At 41.7% G+C, this 22,976-nt stretch overlaps 1 protein-coding gene across 2 annotated transcripts in view; it reads right to left on the bottom strand.

The window, feature by feature from the left end:
* CHN2 (chimerin 2) overlaps window positions 1-22,976 on the bottom strand; it is a 313,846-nt gene that overhangs the window by 132,845 nt on the left and 158,025 nt on the right. For both annotated transcript variants that reach the window (XM_017527069.2, XM_017527068.2), the window contains 2 exons: window positions 21,973-22,011; window positions 9,569-9,624 (listed from right to left, as the gene is read on the bottom strand). In XM_017527069.2, the coding sequence (XP_017382558.1) occupies window positions 9,569-9,624; window positions 21,973-22,011 (95 nt within the window). The remainder of the gene's footprint in view (window positions 1-9,568; window positions 9,625-21,972; window positions 22,012-22,976) is intronic.

Here is a 22,976-nt window from a genome sequence, read left to right as displayed (position 1 = left end):
TGGGAAAGTTAGAAATAGCAAAGAAGAAAGACAAAATGTTTTTTAAAGGGTGGAAAATAACATCTAAAAGGAAGTATATCTGGGAAAAATAAAGAAGGCTATACGTGCCTATGCTGAAATCCATTGTGAATAGTCTAGCACAACTGCTAAGCAAATAGCAAGCATTACTGGGAGGCAAGAGCATCTTGAGTCTTCTATCCTTAGGGACTAGGGAGGAAGGATGAAATAGAAAGCAAAGAGAAGCAAGAACAGTCCTTAGACCAGTCATTCTCACATCCGAGGGGGCATCAGAATCCCCTGCAGAGCTTGCTAAAGCACAGACTACTGGGCCCCATCTCCAGGGTTTCTAATTCAGGAGGTGTGGGATGGGCCAGAGAGTCTGCATGTCTCACCTGTTCCCAGCTGATGACCTGGCTGCTGGTCCTGGGATCAGACTCTGGGACTCACTGGATTACAAGTTCAGCCCTGGATATGAACTGTCTGGGTTGGAATCTGGCCTTTGCCCCTCTTGTGCTTCCTGTCTCATTTCCTCCTGTGTAAAGTGAGAGGGATAAGCCCCATGAGACTGTCGTGGGCATAGCATCCGCGAAACTCTGAAGCTGATGCTCAGGGCACAGGAAGTGCCCCTTATGTGATACCTGTCATTACTATTAAAAGACTGACAAGTAAATAATTAGGTTAACATCATTTAGCGTAGTCATATTAAAATTGGGGCCATCGTCTGAGATTGCATCCTCCACATTTTTCTGATGGAAAGCAAAATCAAGGTCAGGAATCTACATCCAAGTCTCTCAGTGCTCGGTTGGATAGCCCACAGCCCAGGAGGAGATACGGCTTATCTGGAGCAAAGTACAACCTGCCTTCATCAGTGTTATTTCTCAGTTACAGTTTAACCAGGTGAGCAAAATAGGAAGCATGTCTTTAAAACTTCACTATAGGTCCAGCATTATGCACCTGCCCCTTTTCCTGGATAACCCTGGCTACACCCCAAATCTTGTGGGGCCTGACCTCTGAGTCACAGAGCAGACTTAATATGGGGCTGCTGTAGGTGGCCACTGCTATGGAGGTGTGACATTTGCTTTGTGTTCGGATGTGTTAGGTTGGTGTCACAGAAGCCAGTGCCTCCTCAGAACCACTGTGTTTCAGTCTGGATACCCACTCTCACAACCACCACCCCAGATCAGTGAGTAATGGGATCTTGGGTTATGGCTGTCCTGCCTAGGGAAGGATGGCAGAATACGTGTTGTAATACATGATGCGATCAGTTATTCTTCTTTTCTAAAACAATGAACTCTATACCACATAGTATTCCAACCCTGGTAATTAAGGGAATACACATTTTCAAGTGAGAGGTTAAGAAATCAAAATCAGCCGAGCACACTGGCTCATGCCTGTAATCCCAGCACTTTGGGAGGCCAAGGTGGGTGGATCACTTGAGGTCAGGAGTTCAAGACCAGCCCAGCCAAAATGGTGAAACCCCATCTCTACTAAAAATACAAAACTTATCTGGGTGTGATCGATGCCTGTAATCCCAGCTACTCAGGAGGCTGAGGCAAGAGAACGGCTTGAACCTGGGAGGCAGAGTTTGTGGTGAGCTGAGATTGCACCACTGCATTCCAGCCTGGGCGACAGAGCGAGGCTCTGTCTAAAAAGAAAAAAAAGAAAGAGAGATTAAAGAATCTTCTCCAGAAAATTTGCCTACTATCGCTCACTGTTTAACTTCTCATTTATTTTCCTCATTCTACTTTTGCCTCACCTTATGTCTTGGCATATGTACTATTCCTTGGTGGCCCTCTCCAGCTCGACTCACCTGCTCCCTTGGCTCCGAAGTCCATAACAGCTTGGCCTCAACAGCCCTTACCCAGCGCTTACATTTTCACCTTGGAAATGTCTGAATATGCTCTAGGTGCACACTTGCAGGGTCTGTATTATTTTAGAAGAAGTTCAAAGTGTTCCAAAGAGAGTGAATTTGGGGGCAGGGGGAGTATGCCTTTTGGTAGATCACAGTATTTGTCAATAAAAAAGAAAGTTATCAGTTTTTTTTTTTTTTTTTTTTTTTGCAGAAAACATTTGGTTCTATCTTTAGGGGAAAAAAAATCATATGCCAAAATTTTAGTTCTAACATTGGTTTTACTAGATATTTTCCCCTGTACTACAGCAGGTCTACACTCAAAGCAAGTCCAGTTCAGAACAAAATTGCATCAAGAAGAAGGGCTGAAGGCATTTGTGAGTGACATAAAAGCAGGAGGAATAATAACAGGAAAGTCCTTTATTCTTGATTGTGTCGACATTAAGCGGGGGGAAAAAGAGACAAGTGGAGAAAGTCTAGGATGAAAAAAATAGGAATGTTTTTTCTGCAAGGGAAGAAATAGCCTTCTGATTACTACACATAAAGTCAATTAAAAAGTAATGAGATTGATTTTTGTTTGTGGCTTGTAGAATCAATCTCATTACTTTAGAGACATACCTTGTCCAGATGTCTTAAATCAGTAGAGTTTTCACATCCTGCCAAATTCACTTTAAAACATTTATTTCGATAAATAAAAGAAAAGTGGGAGAACCGTGGAATAGTAGAAAATCCCTCGGAGTTCACTTAAAAATCTGATTCAGAATGTATTGAGTTAGTTGAAAATGATATGGTCAATCGATACGGCTTGTTAAAATCTTCCAGACATGCCTAAGACAAGATAAATACCCTCGAGCTACAGGACTGTGAAGTCTAGATATAATTAATACAATTTTAAATAGCGCAATGAAGAAATGGACTGTTTTTGAAGGCTTACAGGGACAGTTATTAGAAATAAACATAGAAAAGAGAAAAATTGGTAGATATTTACAATACCAAAAACTAGGGGAAAAAAATGCCTACAAAGAGGATAGGAACACTTAAATTGGTGTTTAAAAAATGAATACAACTCACTGGAAGGTAAACTAAGGTAGTGAGATACTACTCCTGGCATGGTGGCTGACACCCAAAATCCTAGCACTTTGGGAGGCCGAGGCAGGCTGGTGACCTGAGGTCAGGAGTTCAAGACTAGCCTGGCCAACAGGGAAAACCCAGTCTCTACTAAAAAAATAAATAAATGCCAAAGTTAGCTGGGCGCAGTGGGGTATGTCTGTAATCCCAGCTTCTTGGGAGGCTGAGGCAGGAGAACCGCTTGAATTTGGGAGGTGGAGGTTGTGGCGAGCCAGGATCGTGCCACTGCACTCCAGCCCAGGGACGACAGAGCAAGACTCAGTCTAAAAACAAGCCTTGGTCACTGCCATCTGTACTTGGTCTACTTTCTAACCAACAAGAAAAAAGCTGATTCTCATCATGAATGCTAGAAATCTCTACCACTCATTTCTGCATTTAAAGTTTTCCAAAATAGACTATTCTATAGCAAGAAGAAAAAAATGAAGCTATATAAAATGGAGAACAATTTGAAATAATAGTATGCCATTGTATTTCCCTTTTTGAAATTGCTTTTTATAATCCCATATTCACTATAGCAACTTCAAAGAAGATAAATGGCACCAAATCATTTACAGTCACAAAAGAACTTCTGCATATTTAGTGTAGGCTTGAGGTAATTTTAGGGAAACTTGACTGTCAATGAGTCACACAAGTAAATCTTGCCATTTTGCCCTTTCGGAGAGGCCAAGAAGAAACTTGAATTAGTCCAGGAAAAAATTTCAGTCTGTGTTTAAGTAAGTACCTTAACAACTGCCAAAAGTCTAACTCACTACCCTAATAACAGCATTGAGTAAATCTGATATGCTAGTAGTAATAGTTTGAGAATCCCAAATTCCTTATGCTAGCAATCACTATCCTTTTTCTCATCATTTTGAAAATTACTGATGCATTTACTTATTCCCCACTGTTGCTTGGCTATGCTCACTGCTAAGGATATACTTATGATTAAGACTGAGGAAGTCTCTGGAGCCTGTATTTTCCTGGAGAGAGATAAACAAGTTACAATTAAATATGTAAAGAAAGTGTATCAGAGAGTGTATGAGGTGCTACAGATACAGTAAACGAGGCTATATGACAGAGAACCTCCAAGGGTAGGGGAGGTGCTACTTTTTTATGGAGTTTGGGAAGGGCCTCTTATTATGTGAAATTTGACCTGAAACCTAGACATGCAGAGAACCTGGGTCTAGGAATTTCAGGCAAAGGGCAAGTGCAAAGGATCAATGATAGTGACAGCATGGTTTTTTTGACGAATGGGAACAGAATCTAGTGGGGCTGAAAGGCAGCGCGCTTGGAGAAGAATGGTACAGACAGAGCAGTGACAGACGCAGGAGGGAAACTATGGCTCCTAGGCATGGCAAGAAGTTTGCTTTTATTCTGAGAGTAACAGAAAGCTAATTGGAGCATCTAATATATCTTTAATGATGATGATTTGGGCTCCTGCCTGGTGACTGGAGTGTGTATGTGTGTGTACGTGTGAGCTGCAGGGAAGCTGCCATGAGCACAAGCAGGGGGACCAGGCAAGAGGCTCGTTACCTGCAATAAAATCCAGGCAAGAAATGACAATGGCCAAACCACACGGCATTCATGGAGATAGAGTGAAATGAACAATGCAAGATATATTTGGAGACAGACTTGATGTTAGCTAAGAATGGAGGAGAAAAGGGTGAGGGTAGGGAAGGGAGACGTACAGGATTCTGAAGTTAGGTGCCATCCAATGGAGGGGGCCCTAGTTCTATTTTGAACATGAGGCTGGTGGTGGCCTGTGAGACAGTGACCTGAGTAGTCCAGTAGACAGGTGGATAGAGGTGTCTGGAGCGTCAGGTACAGGTCTTGGCTAGAAAAACAAATTTGAGGGTCAACATTCTGCACCGTTTGTTACCGATAACCCAGGCACACATCGCGTGAGCAATAATGCTTCAAATGTGACTGATAGTTGATGGAAAAAGCAAGTGAGAATTCCGCATATGGGAAGATGTTTTGCATCTGTTGGCATGGAGTGTTCACGAAATGGCAGCAGAGCGCCAGGTGCCGCGGCTGCTCAATAAATATGAATTTGCAGTGGTGAAGCTCAAGAAAGGAATGAACTGTTATTTCAGGAGCTGACCCTACCCAGCTTAACTGACACCAGCACTGTTCTGCTGCTTGTACCTCCTGTTCCTCACCCTCAGTACCTTTTTTCCTGGTGGCTTAATTCCTGACCTGGGCATCTTGCTTTCTTCTTGATCGCTGCCTTTTACTCTCACAGAGAATATGGTCCTCACTGCAACTCTGTCCCTAATGACATCCTAGAGCCTGTTCTCCACGGGTTTCTGACTGCCATGAGCATGAACTTGAATCATGAACAATAGCTGAGTACCTGTTATGCATCAGGCACCATATTGGACACTTGATCCACATATGCCATTTACAGCAACCCTGCAAAATAGATGCTTATCCTTGGGTCTGGCCTTCATCTCCCTGAGAGAGTAAGTGGTTGGCTCTGTATCAGGTAGCTAGAAAGTGGTGGAGCAAGAAGTCAAAACAAGTCCAAGCTGACTCTGCAGCTGAGCTTCCTGCTTTGCTGGATTTGCTAAGCACGTGGATTTTGCCTGCTGAATCAGTCTGTACGCTTGACTCACCCAGCTCCCCAGCAAAGCCCATTAGGTAGCTGGTATCTGTTGATAACCACCATGCATCAAGGCAGACTGGCCTACGTCTATATCCTGGAGGGGCAGTGTTCCACATCTCTGTAATTGCACACTTTGCTTGGTGCTTTAATGTGGGTATTTATCATGTGGAACTGGCAGGTCCTAACCTGGGAGAAACTCATGGCCTGGGAAGGTATGAGTCATCAGAGAAACAAGAGACTGAGTATATTGGAGCTCCCGTACTAGGGACCAGAGAAGACTAGCTGGGAGGAGAAGGATTAAAGACCAAGAAGGAAGACTCAGAGCTGTGTAGAAGAGGAAGATATGGGCTCTCAGTTAAGGGATGGGATGTAATAGGAAAGTGTACATAGAAAAAATTATAACTCATTGATCAAAGGAAACAGCCTTTTTTGCCTTGTGTGAATATGCAAATGTGTGAATAAAGCTTCAATCTCCCTGGCCATAAACTCATACTGAAAGGCTTTCTGTCTTCATTAGGCATGTCCCCTAAGCACGCAAGTATGTTACAAGACAAAGAGACATATGACTAATCACTGTCTGTAGTGGGGGGAACCACTTGCAGGAGGCCAGCTCCTGGGAGGCTCGGCAGTTTGGGCACGAACCATCTGCAGCTGATGCTGGGAATACTCTGAACCCCTCTGTGGTGACTGAGCAATCCCAAGCTTCTGGAAGAATTGGCAAAACCCAAGCTATCTGAAATAACAAGAAGAAATTGTTGTAGATTTTTAATCTGTAAATTTTCTTAGAATTTGGTTTCCCCGAAATGAGTTATTTGCTTTGTGATGCTTGTTACTTATTGTATCGATTACATTTGAGAAAATGAAGGATAATGTGAAATGCTGAGATGTGGCTTATAACTTTGGCTCTGCTGAGATGCAACTTGTAACTCTGGCTCCGCTGAACTGTTCTGGTAAAAACGGGAACTCTGTGAAAGGGACTAACCACATAGCTTGACTGCCAGAGAGAGATGACAGCGTGTAATGGGCTTCTTGCTGCAGAGAGCCTATAAGCGGATGTGTAGTGGAGAGGCTTATTACCTCTTTCCCAGGAAAGGCATATTGATTATGGCCCTGGAAAGGGAATGCGACCCTTATGGAGAGCCTATAAACGGACGCATGAGAGGCGTCTGTCTCTGTGGTTGAGAGAAAGATGCAAAAGTCTTTCTTCTCCCACTGCTCCTCCAGGCCTCCATGGAGGCCCCCTCGTCTTGCAGTTTTTGTGGTCAAGCTGGTTGTCCTGTGTCAGATCCTGTTCCCCCTGCAGCTGTGAGCCCAATATGTTCTTGCTGATAACCGTAAGTTTATGTTTAACCTCTATTCTTGCTAAGGTGTTTGGTTTCTATGCTGACACACAGAAAGTTATCTTTACATTGTTCTGCTTTTATAATACCACGTTGTGATTTTTGTGCACCAGTTTTTGTAAATGTATTCTTTTTGTAATTATCACTGAAACTGTGTAACTTGGCTCCCCCTCCTCTATTGAAAGGGCATAATAAAAAAACCTGAGGTTTTCAGGGCAATGTCAGACATCCACCAAGCAGCTTTATGTGGTGTCTCCCCCGGACCCAGCTTTAAAGAAAACTTTTTCCTTGTCTCTCTCTTTCTTTTTCACTGACCTGCAATCACTCTGAGAGATCTTAAACCCATGTTGATATATTGGGAGCTGGTCTCGCCAATAAGTTAATGTCACACTGGAGGACAAACTAGAGGACAAAGGGAACTGAAGCTACTCCTCTGAGCAGCACCTGTTCTTCCAGCAAACGTGACCTGTTGCCACCTGACACCTGCCTGGCTGGATTGGCCCCATGCTGCCTGCTGAGGAAAGGGAGCTGATAAATCTCCATTTCACATTAGTTACCTAATGTATCTATTTGCTTAATGTGAAATGGAATTTCCTCTAGAATTCCATATCCCATTCGTGGCAGAAATGGGATATGGAATTCTAGAGGAAAGCCAGCATCAACCAGACATCACTTATTAATAAATCAAATTGGTAAAGGTTGAAAGGTAAAGAGCATGGTTTTAACAGGCAGACAAGAGGGGAAGAGAAGAGGCACGGGCACCATGTCCTTTAGTCACAGCAGATGGTGACAGCATTGCAACAGCAAATAGATATGCAGTGGCCCGTCGGCCCACTGAATGGCTGAAGAGTTTCAGCAGAACCCTAGGAAGAGTTTGTACAAGGATAATCCAAATCGCCTACCTCCACTGCTAACACGCCACCTGCCTCATGGGACAACTGACATGGTTCCAAGGATTTTGAGAAGCACAGAGCTTCCCTCTCTTTCTTTTTTCCTGTCTCATTCACACACATACTATACAAATAGAGAAAAAATCTTAAATATATATTTAATCACATCATACATTTGTTGTCTTTTATTATGATATTCAAAATGCCAGTAGCCAAGTTCTTTGCTATAGTGTCCACACCAAGACCAAAGCTGAAACAGAGTAGGCTCTCCATATACATGTGCAGAATAAACAGACAAATGAATGACTGTTTGTTATCTGTTTGCATTTCAAGTTCTGATGCCTGACCTTGCCTAGGGTCTTTTTATTAATGCCCCTAGATAGAGTCTTTAGTTGTATTCTAATTTTACAAACACTTTTTTCATTGAGACATTTAAACTTCTGGACCTCCTTACACATGGCAATAATTTTTCTGATGGAGAAACAATAAAAAGCAGGAGCGAAGGAATTTTTAGAAACTTGTTTCTTGATTTGCACTGAGAACACCCTTATTTAGTGCATCTCATTCCAAAATTTATATTTATCCTATTTTTCTCTCATTTGAAAAATATTCAATATTATTGGATTTGATTATTGAATATCGAATAAGTTATTTTATATTTAGTAATAAATTACTAAATATATTATTTGAATATATTGACTGCAGAGTTAGTGACAAGATCAGAGTACCAAATAAATAGAACTCATCCTGGGCTTTTCCTTAAGCACCAGCTACTTCCTCCTCTCCAGCCATATGCCTGGGATGAGAAAGTCTACAGTGCACTAAAATTTAGATGACTTGATAAATTTCATTGCCCCTCAACAGATATAAAATTGTATGTAGAAAAATGTATTCCACCATGATAACTTGGCTCTGAGTATGGGTATGCATGTACCTAAGTCTTTGAAACATGTTCAAAACCAGATCCAAACAGTACTAATATTCAAGAGTGAATCTCAACAGTGTTGGAATTTGAGGCTTTCCCCCTTGATAGGGCATGTGTGGCACTTCAAAACCTATCCGCAGCTCTGTATTTAATCCTAGTAATAACAAAAATAAGCAAGGACCCATGGGCCTTTGATTTGAAGGAGATTAAGTTTGTTATTAAAGAAACGGATCAGAATAAAAACAGAAAATAGAGCCTTAGTCCTGCCTTTCAAATCTTCCTGCCATCCCACATAATCAGAGAACTGATTAGTGAATTAAGGAAAGTTCTGTAGACTGGCAAGCACTTTAACAAGTTGATATATTTTTTAAGCTATCTCCAAGAATTAAAATCTCATCACTTATTTTGTAGGGCTTTATATTTAAAAATGTCATGTAAATATGACAAAGCATAAAGATTTGCTAAATATGGGCATTGAAAGTACCCAGAGGTTTATTATTCTCAATACCTTCTTTACTGTAATCATTTCATAATAAAAGATCCCAAAAGAATCAAAAGGATATTAACAAAGAAAACAACCAGAATATACATTTTTTGGTGCTCACAAAGGTTGTTTAATTTTTCTTGGCAATGGTTAAAAATATGAGACATCTGAGTCCAAGTTGATTTGTAATTTTTAAATAATGTCTGATGTCAAAATATAGATTATGAAGATGTTAAATTTTTTGGCACTCTAACAAATGTTAGTAGAAATCAACTCCCAGAAAACCTGAAATCCCTCCACTCTCAACATAGTGCTGACAATTCATCATATTTAACAAGGTGTATTGGAAATAGCTGAGTACTGACCTCCCGAGGACAAATGATTCTCTTGGGACGAGGTGCCTCTTGCTGTAACTGATATACTGCCAAAAAAGAGAGAAAGAGAGAGAAAATAATTAGAATTAGAATACTGCAACACGTATCAACATGCCTTCAAATATTTCCACCTAAGTACATCTCAAGAATTGCAAATATTAAAAAAAAAAAAAGAGAGAGAGAGAATACAGGCACATTTTTTAGACTGGATAAAGTCAGATCATTTATATGGAAATTAGTCATTGTGAATAAAAACTTGCAAAATTGATTTTTTTATTCTTATAAGGCCGATTTAGTTTCATAATTGTTACTGGCATTGTTCATCTCATGGCTTTCTTGGAAGACCAAATATGGCTAAAATTCTTTTGACTATTTTAAAGATGAAATTATACTTTTGAGTACCTGAGTGGTAAGATCATATAACAGGATTCCTGAATTTAAATGCCGATGTCTCCTGACATACCAGGGAAAGAACTAGCATTATTAGAGGAATGCCATTCTCTGAAATGTTAGTTATGTACAAAGACATAGCTGATTCTGTGAGTGAATGAAACACCAAGCCATTTCTCTCTCTTTTCTCCCTCCATTTTTGCCCCGTCTATCACACTGCGAATTCTCATCCATTTGAAGACTTCCCACCCATTGTCATTCCTCTTTCCTGGGCCCTTTCTCATCTTAAATAAGAGTAACTCCTTTCTAACCTAATTTAAAGGTAGGCTTTCAGGCTTAGGCATGGAGGAAAGCAGGTCATTGTATAGAAAGCAATTTATCAGACAATTATTTGTGATTTTTTTTCAGAATATAATGAGTGATTTTTCTGCTACTCAGCTAGTCTGATTATTTCTGCTAAAGGGAAAAGCTACCCTAAGCAGATACCTTTGGATTCTATATCCATGAAAATACAGTTTTTTTTTTCCTTTAAAAAGTTGATGTTATCTTCAGAATCCTGGAGAGAAAAGAATTAATTTGAGATGGAATATATCTATAAAAAGTTTTTTTAAAAAACTAGATCTGATAAAGTCTTTCCAGAAAATGTAACAAGCAAAACTTTCTGATTTATTTTTAGGCTTAAATATACAATTGAAGGGCAGATGATCATATGTAAACACAGATAAAAATGACGGAATATCTTTTGTAATTATGGCTCCCCTATGTCTTTGGTTCAACATGGTTACTTTCTTACTTAATGAAGTGTAGACTACCTGGCTTTCACACAGAGAAGATACTATCTAAACCTCTATACATTTTGAGATGTACCACATTTCTAGGTATAGGTCACCCACACTAATGTCACCTAAGGGCAACTATAGTCATCTGTGAAAGGAAAACAGAGTTCAACATAACGCTTTAGCTCAGAAGGACACCAAAAATGACAGACAGATAAAAAGAAGGCTTTTACACACCTGCTTCCACGTAGAGAAAGAGCCTTCAGATCCTAATGAGCCAATACATGGAAAGTGAGACTAGGTAGAGAAAAGGTGAACGGCCTTGCATACAAGATCATCAACAAGTTGGCACATACTGTTCACCTTGTGCTGTCTCTTTCCACTGGCTTCCACGGCAGCACTGTCCTGGTCTTCCTCCTTTAATCCTGGCTGTCTCTTTCCTATGCATGCTGCTCCTCCTCCTCCTCTACCTGCCCACTGACCACAAGAGAGACCCAAGGCTTACCTTAGACCCTCTCCAGGTCTCCTTCTCTTTATTCTCCCTAGAGAATCTCCTCCACACCTAACACTTCATTTATCTCCTATACACAAAGGCTCCCACAGCTCTGCTCAGAACCCTCTGCTAAGCTCCAGAATGTGTATCTTACTTCCTATAGATTCCTCCTGATTTTCTCAAAAGAAAAAGGACCTCAACTTCAACATATCAAAAGTTGAACTTAGGATCTTTTCGTCCAAATCTAGGCTGCGTCTGGGAATTCTGAAATCCGTGAAGGAGTCGTTATTCATCCTGCTTCTCTAGCTGCCAGCATCCTGGAAGTTGTTCATCACACCTCCGATGATCAGTTCATCAACAGACCTGTCACTTTCGCTTTGTAACATCTCCCAAGACTATCCACTCCTCTTCGTCCCTATCATTAACTCCCTACTGCAAGCTCTGGACTCTTCCCACCCTGCAGCCTGTTTCCTCCCTGGTGACTGTTTTAAAACATCAATCAGACCATATCACTACCCTGCTTAAAAGCCTTACATGGCCTCACACTGCTCTCAGAGGGAGATCAGATGCCCTAAATGGTTTTGCGTGTCTCCTTCTACAGTGTTATCACGTGTCATGCTTTCTGCTCAGCCAAGCTGGTTTCCTCCCCTTCCCATAAATATGCAGCACTCCCTTCAACCTCAGGGCCTTTGCATATGCCATTCCTTCTGTCTATGGCTTCTCCCTCTCATCCCTCTCTACCTCTTTTATCTGCCCCTTATCATCGTGTCCTTAGTTCAAATATCAACTTCATGGAGGAGTCTTTCTCGACATATCTCACACCAGATCCAAAGACAGCACCTTTGTCTATGCTCTTACAATCCCCTGCACTTTCCTTTATATAACTTGTCAACAGTTATAGTTCTGTATTTATTGGTGTGAGTTCCAAAAACAATGATCTCTCCCTGCATGTTGTCAGTATCGCCATGCGGGCAGGGATCATGTTTGTTTTTGCTTTGTCATGTATCCCCAGATTTTATTGAGGTGCTACAGATATAAATAAAACCACAGCCTCTACTTTCAAGAACCCTATCAGCTTTAGTGAGAGGCCCAAATGTTTTTATGAAAAAGTTCAGTAAATACAGGGCTAGCGAGCATCATCCGTTCAAGGCTTGGTTTACCGATCTCTGTTAGAAGGAAATGGTTAAATTAACGATAGTACATCTTCCAGTGGATACCACGCTCCTGTAATAAAGATTGAGAAAGCTGTCTATGCAGTGACCTGGGTTGATATTGACATTCTGTTAAGCAAAAATAAGGTAATACACACACACACACACACACACACACACACACACACACACACACCCCACACGTAGAGTACACATTAATTTAAAGAAAGGGAGTAAAATAATAATGTAGATTCAGTTTTGCTTACAGCTGCATAAAGGAACTCTGGAAGGAACAAGGAAGTAATAAAAGCATTTACCAACAGGGAATAAAAAGCAAGACAAAGACAGGAGTGGGACAAATATTCCCCACTGTATACTTCACGTTGTTCTGAGTTCTGAATCCCATGTATTGCTTATTCAAAATAAAAGAAAAAGCTATGGGAGATAAGGTCAGAGAAGGTTTCTCGTGATACATGAGGCCAATCAAAGACAGAGAAACAGTTGTGGACATTCCTCTGGCTACCCCAGTATAGCTCATGCCCTCCTTAATCAAGAGGGAGGCTGCATGGAATTCCTTTATTCCGCTGGAATCACCCCCAAAACCACTAAGCTGCTTTTCAGCAGGATGTTGCTGTTAATGAGCACAATGGCCATCTCCTAAAATCACAGAGGAACTGCAGAATTCACGTTCAGAGAATGCTGGCCACTCTTCTCTTCCCATCGTCAGTGCCTCTTGAAGCTAACAGTGATATATGGCTGAAATGGCTTTGTGAATACCATTTTTAATGGAGGTGGCAAAGAACACACACCTGTTATACAAGAGAAGCATTTTTAGCTAAGTGCTCCTTTGTGACCCTTATGAGCAAATGTGTGAGCACCTGCTATATGCCAGATACCAAAGTCAGCATTATGTGGAGGCTTTGAGGATGAATGAAGAGTCTGGGAGAAGAGAAGGGCACCAGCATATCAAGTGCCTGCCATGTGTCAGGAACAACATGTACTGAATCTTATAATAAACCAGAGAAAATAACTTTGTATCATTATCATTCTGGGTAGGGAATGAGGAAACGGTGCAGAGAAGTTAAATATTTGCCCCAAGGCATAGAGCTAAAATGTATCCTTTTGATTCCAAAGCCCCTGGTTTTTTTGTTGGTTTAACTGTTTAAGAGACGAGATCTCACTATGTTGCCCAGGCTAGAATCAAACTCCTGGGCTCAAACAATCTTCCTGCCTCCACCTCCCAAGTAGCTGGAAATACAGGTGGGTGCCATCAACCCTGCTTCCCTGGTTTATATTTCCCAGGCCTCAGGGCTTTTGCAGTTACTGTTCCTTCCAACTCATTCTCAAGATATCCACATGGCTCACTGCCTCCCTTCATTCAAGTATCTGCTTAAATCTCACCTTACCAGGGAGGCCTTCCCTGACATGCCTGTATAAAATTCCACCCTATCCCTCTGCTCCCTTATATAATTTTAAATTTCTTCACGGCACTTATCGCCATGAACACAATTAATGAACAAGACATATTGAGATTACCTCATCATCAACACACTTAATAAACATGACATAAATATTGTGTTTATTTATTTTGTGTACCAACTCCCTTAACTAAATTGTAAGCTCTTTGAAGGCAGGGATGTTGTTCTGTGCACTGCAGAATCCCCAGCATCTAGAACAGTGCTTGACACGCAGTAGATAGTTTTGTTATTGTTGTCGTTATTGCTGTTGTTTGAGAAGGAGTCTCACTCTGTCACACAGGCTGGAGTGCAGTGGCACAATCTTGGCTCACTGTGATTCTCCTGCCCCAGACTCCCAAGTAGCTAGGACTACAGGTACACATCACCATGCTGGGCTAATTTTTGTATTTTTGTAGAGGCAGGGTTTCCCCATGTTGGTCAGGCTGGTCTTGAACCCCTGACCTCAAGTGATCCACCCACCTTGGCCTCTTAAAGCACTGGGACTACAGGTATGAGCCACCCTGCTCAGCCTTGTGGCAGATATTTAATGCATACGTGTCCCTTTATTCCCCTTGGATCAGCCCAATACTACCAAGCTGCTTTTTAGAATGTTACTGACAATGTGTGCATAACAGGAGTCAAAGGGGCCAGCTCCTAGAATCACAGAGTTCTAGGTCTAAGAAGGACTGCAGAATCCACAGTGGGAGGATCCTGTTCACTTTTCTCTTCCCATTCATTATTGATGCCTCTTGAAACCAACAGTGATACATGGGAGGTATGGCTGAACTGGCTTTGTAACACATTTTTAATCATTTGGTGAATAAGCAGACTGTATTTAATGGCCCATGGATCACAATCTGTGCCTTCGAGGAGACGCTAGTGAGGGGGACATGCATGGAGACACAAAACCAAGGTGGGCCAAGTGCTTTAACAGTGAAAGAGGAGGAAGCGATTCGATTTACTCAAGTGGTCAGAATGACTTCCCAAGGGAAGAGGCAGGGAGCTCTCATTGAAGGATTACAAGGATTCTGCAGGTAGAGAAGAGAGAGGGTTATAGGTAGAGGAACGAGGAACAGCAGGGAAAGGAAATGATGGGCTGACTGGTCAGCGAGAGGCAAGTGTGGCTGTCCAGCCAGGACACGGGTTGTGTGAGAAGGCCATGTGGGGCTGGACCTTGAATGACAGAGTGGGGACCGTGGCTGTCCTGTCTGTAACAAGCGGACAGTCACATGTTTTGAGCAGGAGGCACCATGATCTAGTCTGTTTTACATATTGGTAATAGGGATAAGGTTATTCAGAAGAATAAATACTACCCTTTTCTGGTCACAGACCATGTGCCAGGCGCGTTATATGCATCTTCTCACTTCATCTTCCCAAAAACTTCCAAGGTAACTGTTATTCCCCTCACTAATAAAGTAGTGGAGTTGCCTGCCAGCTTTGAAGATGCTCAAGGTCACACAGATAATAGGATGAAATCAAGATTCATAGCCTCAATTTCCAAAACTCAAAGCCTGTAGTTTTCAGCCTCAGCCTGTGGTTGCCTAACTAGATGGTGGAGAGGTCTCACATTAGAATCTCCGAGGAGTGGTTAAAAAATAATACAGATTCCCAAACTCCATCTCTAGCAATGCTTACTCTCCCAGTCTGGCTCAGGGCCCCCAAATCTGCTCTTTTTAAAGCTCTTCAACAGATTCACTCACATCCACGACTAGGAGCCATGGTCCTTTGCTTTGCTGAAAGAGGGGTCAGACACGGGGAACACTGGAGGCAAGGAAGCCAAGAGAGAACAGTGTTTTACTGACATACAGATGAGGTTGTGAAAGTGTGAGTTAAGGTAACACTGGTGCAAATGCATATGAGAAGGTGAGCTGATGGCCTCAGAGATTCAAAAGAGAATCAACGAGACTGGATTACAAAATGAATGGAGGGAGGGACCCTGAGTGAATGAGAGATTGAGATGCTACTATACAAATAAAGGATGCAGGTGATGGAACATTGCTGAACAGTTCCTCTCCTATGTCAACAGGCTAAACCCTAAAGCTGCATTCTCTAAGGACCCTCTGAGCTCTAGCAAAGAAAAACTTTGTAATGCACCAATCTCACAACCAGCAAAGAACAAACCCAGCCAGCGGCAACTCGAAAGAGGGAAAGGAGAAAGAAAACCCCAGAAGCCAGGGACTGCCACCAATCTCTCCTGGCCCCTCAGCAGCAGACATTTTTTGAGGGCTTATTTCTCAATAAACAGGTCTCAGAATCTGCAAAACCCTGTTCTATGCTGTCCCAAACAACAGAAGTTGGCAAGTAGGCATAGAAGCCTATTTGCCCTCTGGGTTACCTGGCTGGCTATAAAGATAATGAGATGGCAATCAATTACCATGGCAGCCATATAAAAATAAGGCCCAATATCCTCTCTTAGTTCAAATGAGAGCCTGCCCATCATTTTCAAAGTTAGATATAGCAAAACAAACATCCATGAAAAAAGTCTCTGAGGCAGGGTTTAATATAACTGAATTGTGTCTCATAATCCGAAAATGTTGCTTCTTGAATTTTCTTTGTTCAACATCACATTTCACAAGTCACATGCAACAATGTATGTCAGTTCTTGGGTGGTCTGTGAGCTGAGAGGTGATGTGATGGAATTGCTTCTGCAGCAATGTCCCAAATACGTGCCGGGCACTCCCAGCCCTGGTTCCTCTGCCGCACACCAGAGAGTTCTTAGCACCAGAGTAAGGTGTTTGGCAGGGGTGGCAGTCACTGGGGAACATGGAGGCAGAGCTCCCTAACTCCCCAAGATACCCAAAGCAGATTTAGACACTGAGAGTTCACTGACAGACTGTTTTACTTTTTCTTCAGCAGGAAAACTTGATTCATTCTGGGAACAGAATCAGACTGCTAATGGGTGAAAGCCCACAGCCTGGGTGGCCTTGAAGCCCAGGCCAGCCCCATCAGCTCCTAAGAGATCCTGCAGGATGGCTTCTAACAGTCTACTTCTTTCTAAGGAGGGTAAATAGACCTAGGAGCTGAATCCAGCCACTTGGGCATGACGTTGAGCCAGTATGACCCTGCTATTGTCCATGTTATCCCGATTTTCATGGGAAAAGCTCAAGGGTATGAGCGAGGAATTGTAGGTGCTTTAGACGTCTTCCTTGGCTCAACCCCACACCCTCCAGCCTGCCATGGGAAGCCTTCCCTTGATAACAGAATGTCAGGTCTTAGTGGAGATTTAATTACCTTGTCTAATGGCCCTGTGAAAAACCTCTAGGAGGAGATAGCAGTTGCCCACACACTGAGGAGTTTCAGGAATCTGTATGTATAAGAGAAACCTGTGGGATTTGATACATCTCAGATAGCCCCCCAACCCCCACCCCACCACCCCTTTTCTGATCCATAGATCTGGGGTAAGGCTGAGGAATAATTACCACAAATATCCTTCTCAAGGGATTCTGATGCAGGGATTCTGTAGATCAGGGTTTTGAGGCTCTAAACTTCAAATCTGAAAAATAGGCATAGGCGATGCCTGCTTGACCTGCTGCCCAGGGGAGCCTCCAGGGAGAGCTGTCAGCCACTGCATCTGCTGCCTAACTGGCACTTGGCCTCTTAAAAAAGAAAATCTTTCAGAGCATACCCATGGTGGTTGGCATTTGAACTTGCCTGCTCCAGGCAGAAAGTTCATACAGTTCAGACTTAAAGTTTAGAATGTAGCTTTATTATTATTTTTAAATGAACTTGAAAGTAGCTTTTCTTTTAGGGCATTGAAACCAAAGCTTTCTCAGTGACTTCACCAATGCTTCTTGTGTTTGGTCTTGAGAGTTGGGACTTAGCTGCAGATGTATGATACTTTGGGACAGGATCATTCTATGGAAATGGCTCAGTGAACCATCATGCTAGCTTCTAAGAAAAGGAAAAGAACAGAGAGGGCAGGGATTTAAAGGCCTTCACATGGCATCACGGTTCCTTGGGTCAACAGCCGATCTTATCCATCCTTGTGGCCCAACTCCAAGCATAGTGTCTGGCGTAGGACAGAGACTTAATATGCATTTGTTGAATGAAGGAGTGAATAAATTAATGAACAGTATAATTTATATAAAATATTGAGAGAGCTGATTTCTTACTCTTCGAAATTTCTTAGGCAGACATTTATGGTTGCCTTCCCAGCATCCATTTTCATCTTCCTCCTTTCAATATTACCCCAGATTTTCTAATCATGTACAGGGTTATATAGGATTGATCCTTTCCTGAATTCCAGTGGTGGCTCCTGATTGGTTTAGGGCAGTCAACACATCCCTGACCACAGTGACAGAGTCAGGAATGGATAACCAGGATCAATTAGGATGAAGACTCAATTCTGAGACTTTGTCAGATATGTCAAGAAAGCAGTAGACTGTGCCTCTGCCTGTTGCTTTTGGATAAGGGAGCCATAGCCCTAATATTTTTGGTTGTTATAGGGGCATCACAAGTGAAGAACATAGTAAGAGTAGAGTCAAATCTAGGGAAGCAGGGCCCAGAAAGAAAGATATGTGCCCTGAATTTTGGTAATGTCATTTGAGTTGCTGGAACAGTTACGCCTGAAAGCAGTGACTCCGGGCTATTGCTTAAGTCAATCAATGTGATTGAACGGAGTATTTGCAGCTAAGAATAAAACTTAGAAACTGCTTCTTAAAATGAATTATTAGACATGGACTAATCTTCTTTGTTTTTTAAATTAAAAAAAGTTTTGAGAGACAGGGTCTCACTGTTACACAAGCTGGGATACAGTGGTGCGACTGTAGCTTACTATAGCTTCAAACTCCTGGGCTCAAGTAACCGTCCTGCCTTAGCCTTCCTGAGTAGCTAGGACTACAAGGCATGTCACCTTGGCTGGTTAGGACAAATTTTCTTGTAGGAATAATGCTGTAATTGTGGCTAATGCTTCAAAACAAGAATCTGACACTAAGTCAGTCAAAGTTATGGCCAAAAAAGGTCAATGAAAACCATGACATAGCTATTTACTCATCTAATCATCGCAAATAATAAATTTTTAAACCAAATCCTATGTGATTGCAAAAATATACTGTATCTAGTAAATATATGAGAGAATTGGTAGTACCAAAAATTGCTAGAGTTAAAAAAAAATGTGTGATGGAAGAATATGGATTCCATACATGATATGCTAATGAGTTAGACATCAGTATCTAAAATTAATCTCTCAAAGGATAATTTGTGAACAGTTCAAAGAGAAAGGCTTGGTAATTCCTGGGGTTCAGAATGAGTTTACAATTTGTTTAAAATAAAACAAATTCAATATTCTGATAGCTTTGTTGAAATTTCATATCAGGAAAATAATATCATTTTAGCATATCTGGATTTTTAAAAAAGCATCTCATGAAGGTCATCGCATTCTGTCTCCTAGTCACCCTTCAAGACCCACAAGCAAATTTGACCTCTACTATAGTCTTCTCTAATCCCAGGAGACAGAGGAGTAGTATTTTGTTGCCAGAATTCATTTGCCTTTTAAGTTTGTTGGTTTCCATCTGTCTCCTTCACTAGATTGTACATTGGAGGCAAATATAAACCACACTTTATTCATTGTTGATTTCTAATACTTATTCTCTGACATGTAGAATGTATTTGCTGAAAGATTAAATGAATGGATGATATTCTTGGGGATAAGATGCAATAACATGAGCTTGATAATAATAATGTGAGGTATATTCATAAGTGGTCTAACACCCAGACTCAAATAATTCATTGAGCAAGATGACCAAAAGAGAGTTCTTCCTCACTGGTGATCTGTAAGGCTTTGGTCAACATGTTTTTGATGCCATGGATGGCATACTCCCTTCACTTTTGGAGATCTACATCACTAGATGCTCTCAACTAGAGCTTGGATAACTATTAGTTGGGTATATTAAAGAGGAACTTTTGCAAGTAAAGCTTTATGATTATAGAGCTTTTTTAAAAACAAAAACAAAAACACAACTTGGTTAGATCCAAAAGTCAAACTTAAAACGAATACAGAAGGGTAAAATTGATATTGTTAACATGTAAGTGGCATCCTCAGGACATAGAAGTACTTTTAAGACATGTTATCAGGTGGCCCAAGATCTCTTAGAAGAAAACAAAAGGAATTTGAGCCAATGCCATATTTTCGCTTCAGCAAAGCTCTCTGTGGAGGCATTCTCTCCACAAATATTTATTGGGTCGTCAAGGTATGCAAGGCCATGTGCAAGCTGGTGTGCAAAGCACAGCAAGTCATGGAACACACAATGCCTCTCACTACAGATATTCTGTTGATTTACTGTCAGAGCTCTTCACACTCCATTAGGAAACAAACAAACAAAAACATCCAATTACTAAGTCATTAGCAGGGCCTTTCAAAACAGAAGATCAGGATGCAGAGCATTAGACTGGAAGGGCCCTTAGAGAGCCAGCACAGCCCCTTTATTTCACAGATGGAAGAACAGACTTATGTAATGAAGAACAAGGTGCCTCTGTATGTACTGGCAAGGAGAGATAAAAACAAGATGTTTGTGAAGTGAAACAAGCAAATTGAAGGACACTAAGTACAGCGTAAAGCCGTTCTTACACAACAGCAACAGAAATGCCTAACCTGAAGCATGGGCTTTTAAACAATCGGAAGGATCTGCCTCCCCAAATTGACAGAGCTCAGCTACTTGGAAGGGGGAGAGGGACTGGAATATGGGGTGGGGGCCGGTTTGTGGATGATGAAAAATTTTTACTCTCAGTTTTGTGTATTTCCCTAATATGTCTTTTATGTAGCTTTGTATTGCTTTTGTAACAAATACATATGTATATATTTATATATGTGTGTGTAGCTGTGAATATGTATATATTATATCTCCATACATAATATGTGTGTGTTATGTATATGTGAGCTTATGCATATATAAGATTTTGAATAGAATGGACAAGTCTGGGACACTTGCAGGCTGTGGGTTCCACTCAGAATGCTACCCCACAACTTTCTGTGAAAACTTCAAGTTACTTAGTCTCCCTGAGCCATGGTTTCCTTACATGTGAAACAGAGATAATAACAGTCCCCATAGCCCCGGCATGGTGGCTTATGCCTGTAATCCCAGAAATTTAAGAGGCCGAGGCAAGTGGGTTGCTTGGGTTCAGGAGTTCAAGTTCAGCCTGGGCAACATGGCAAAATCCCATCTCTAATAAAAATACAAAAAATTAGCTGGGTGTGGTGGTGCCTGTAACAGTCCCAGGTACTTGGAAGGCTGAGCGGGGAGGATCACCTGAGTCTGGGAGGGAGGTAGAGGTTTCAGTGAGCTGAGATTGCACCACTGCATACCAGCCTGAGTGACAGGGAGAGAATTGGTCTCAAAAACAAAACAAAACAAAATCCAAAAAGTTCTCATCTGTCAGAGCTGTGGTGGGACATTAGGTCTTGGCTGCTTGGTGCAGTGGTCAGCAAAGGATAGGGTCTCGATGGGCAGTGGTGACCCGGCAGCATCATTAGGAATGCTAATGATGATTCCAGAAGCGGAGGCTGAGCCAAGGCCTGTGTCCCCGGGCTCTGGACCCAGTGGGCTCCTCCTACACTGGCCTCTCTCAGTGGGGAGTTCCTGAGTCAAGCATAGAATACAAAGAAAAGAGGAGACGAGACAAGGCTGAGGCGATGACAGCCACCTGCCTTCATGAGGGGAGCTAGGCTGGTGACTGATGATCAGGCAGGATTCTAAGAGCCACCCTTAGTGGCCAAACATGGTTCTTCGCTATCTGTTCATTTTTCAGGGATTGATGTTGTATAATATTATATCCTTAGAATGACTGGCCAAAAACATAATTCATAGAAGTCAACACATTCACCCTTGCCAACCAACTGTGTAAAAATAAATAAATAAATAAAGCCCCAAACTGAAAGGCAGAGAGTCAGAAAATCCACCCCTCTTTTCTAAGCATTTCTGAAATGGGCCATGGCTGGTTTTTGGAGGTCCTGGTAGGGGAAGGGGCTTGGTTAATCCCCTCTGACTAATCTATTTCCTTAGTGGAAAAGAAAGATTTGAGTTTTCAGTGCTGGGAGGTGAGAACATCTGTGTGCACTACATGGATGCCAAGAATTACTCAAAAAGGTTGCCCGCTAAAGATTTCTAAGGACATTTTCATTTCAGGTACTCACGGTATGATTTCCATATTGGAGGCTGGTATTCTTCAGCATCTAGAATAAAAAAGAAAAAAAAGAAATCCATTGTCAGCCCAAACGTCAAGCTGTCAACATGTGTCTTCTCCGCAGGAACAACCGTTTGTCCACAGTACTTGCATACAGGTCCTGGGTGGACTCTTTTGTCATTAGGGGGCAGTTCTAGGCATAGGAGAGGGGGTGTGATTGGAAACCTTGTGGACTTGGCACCACTTTCTTCAGCTCATGTACTGTGGCAGATCAATTGCTTAACAATTTTCATAGAGCCCAGTAAATCAAAAAAGATTTTTAAAGCAATTAACTTGATTGTACCCTCCGGTAATCCTTTCAAATGGTATTTACTTAACTTGGCATAGTAAACATATAATTTATCTCACAATTTCCAATCAGACCTTTAGCCCATTTATTAAGACTTGAGGGCAAGATGCAAAGCAGCAAGTATGTAGTATTAAATCTGTAGAGTTGTGCAACTCAACCAACTGAACTCCGAAAATACGCGATCTGACAGCAGAGACACTGATGATTCCATTGGAATTGCATTATCTCTTGAATTAACTCCAATATGTGACTTAGAAAATTTCCAGAAACCTCTCAGCAATCAGAAATGTCAGACTGACAGAGTTACAACAAAGTGGAGAGGCTGAAACTGTTATTCATTCATCTAGGAAACAGACAATGGGAGAAAACCTGCTTGTTCAGTCGACTCAACCATCCCAATGCTGACAGCTGAATTTATAATTCTGACGCAGTTATTAGAGTCGTCCTGCACTCACAGCTATAAGGTCTTGGGAGAACATACTCTAACTCAAATAGGAAAACAAAATCATTTTTTCCAAACTACAGAATATTGATGTGGGGGAACCTTGAGAGTTCTCTAATTTAGCACCTTTAGACATGGAAACTGTTCTCGTCATCCTACACCGCTGGTGTACCACATAGCCTGTCCTTAGACTGCCCTTGTCCGTGTGTTTCTGTCCTGTTGG

The sequence above is a fragment of the Cebus imitator genome, unplaced genomic scaffold, assembly GCF_001604975.1.
Source record: "Cebus imitator isolate Cc_AM_T3 unplaced genomic scaffold, Cebus_imitator-1.0 Scaffold45, whole genome shotgun sequence".
Taxonomy (NCBI): Eukaryota; Metazoa; Chordata; class Mammalia; order Primates; family Cebidae; genus Cebus; species Cebus imitator.
Note: the sequence above shows the minus strand (reverse complement) of the source record. Positions and strands in the feature narration are given on the sequence as shown.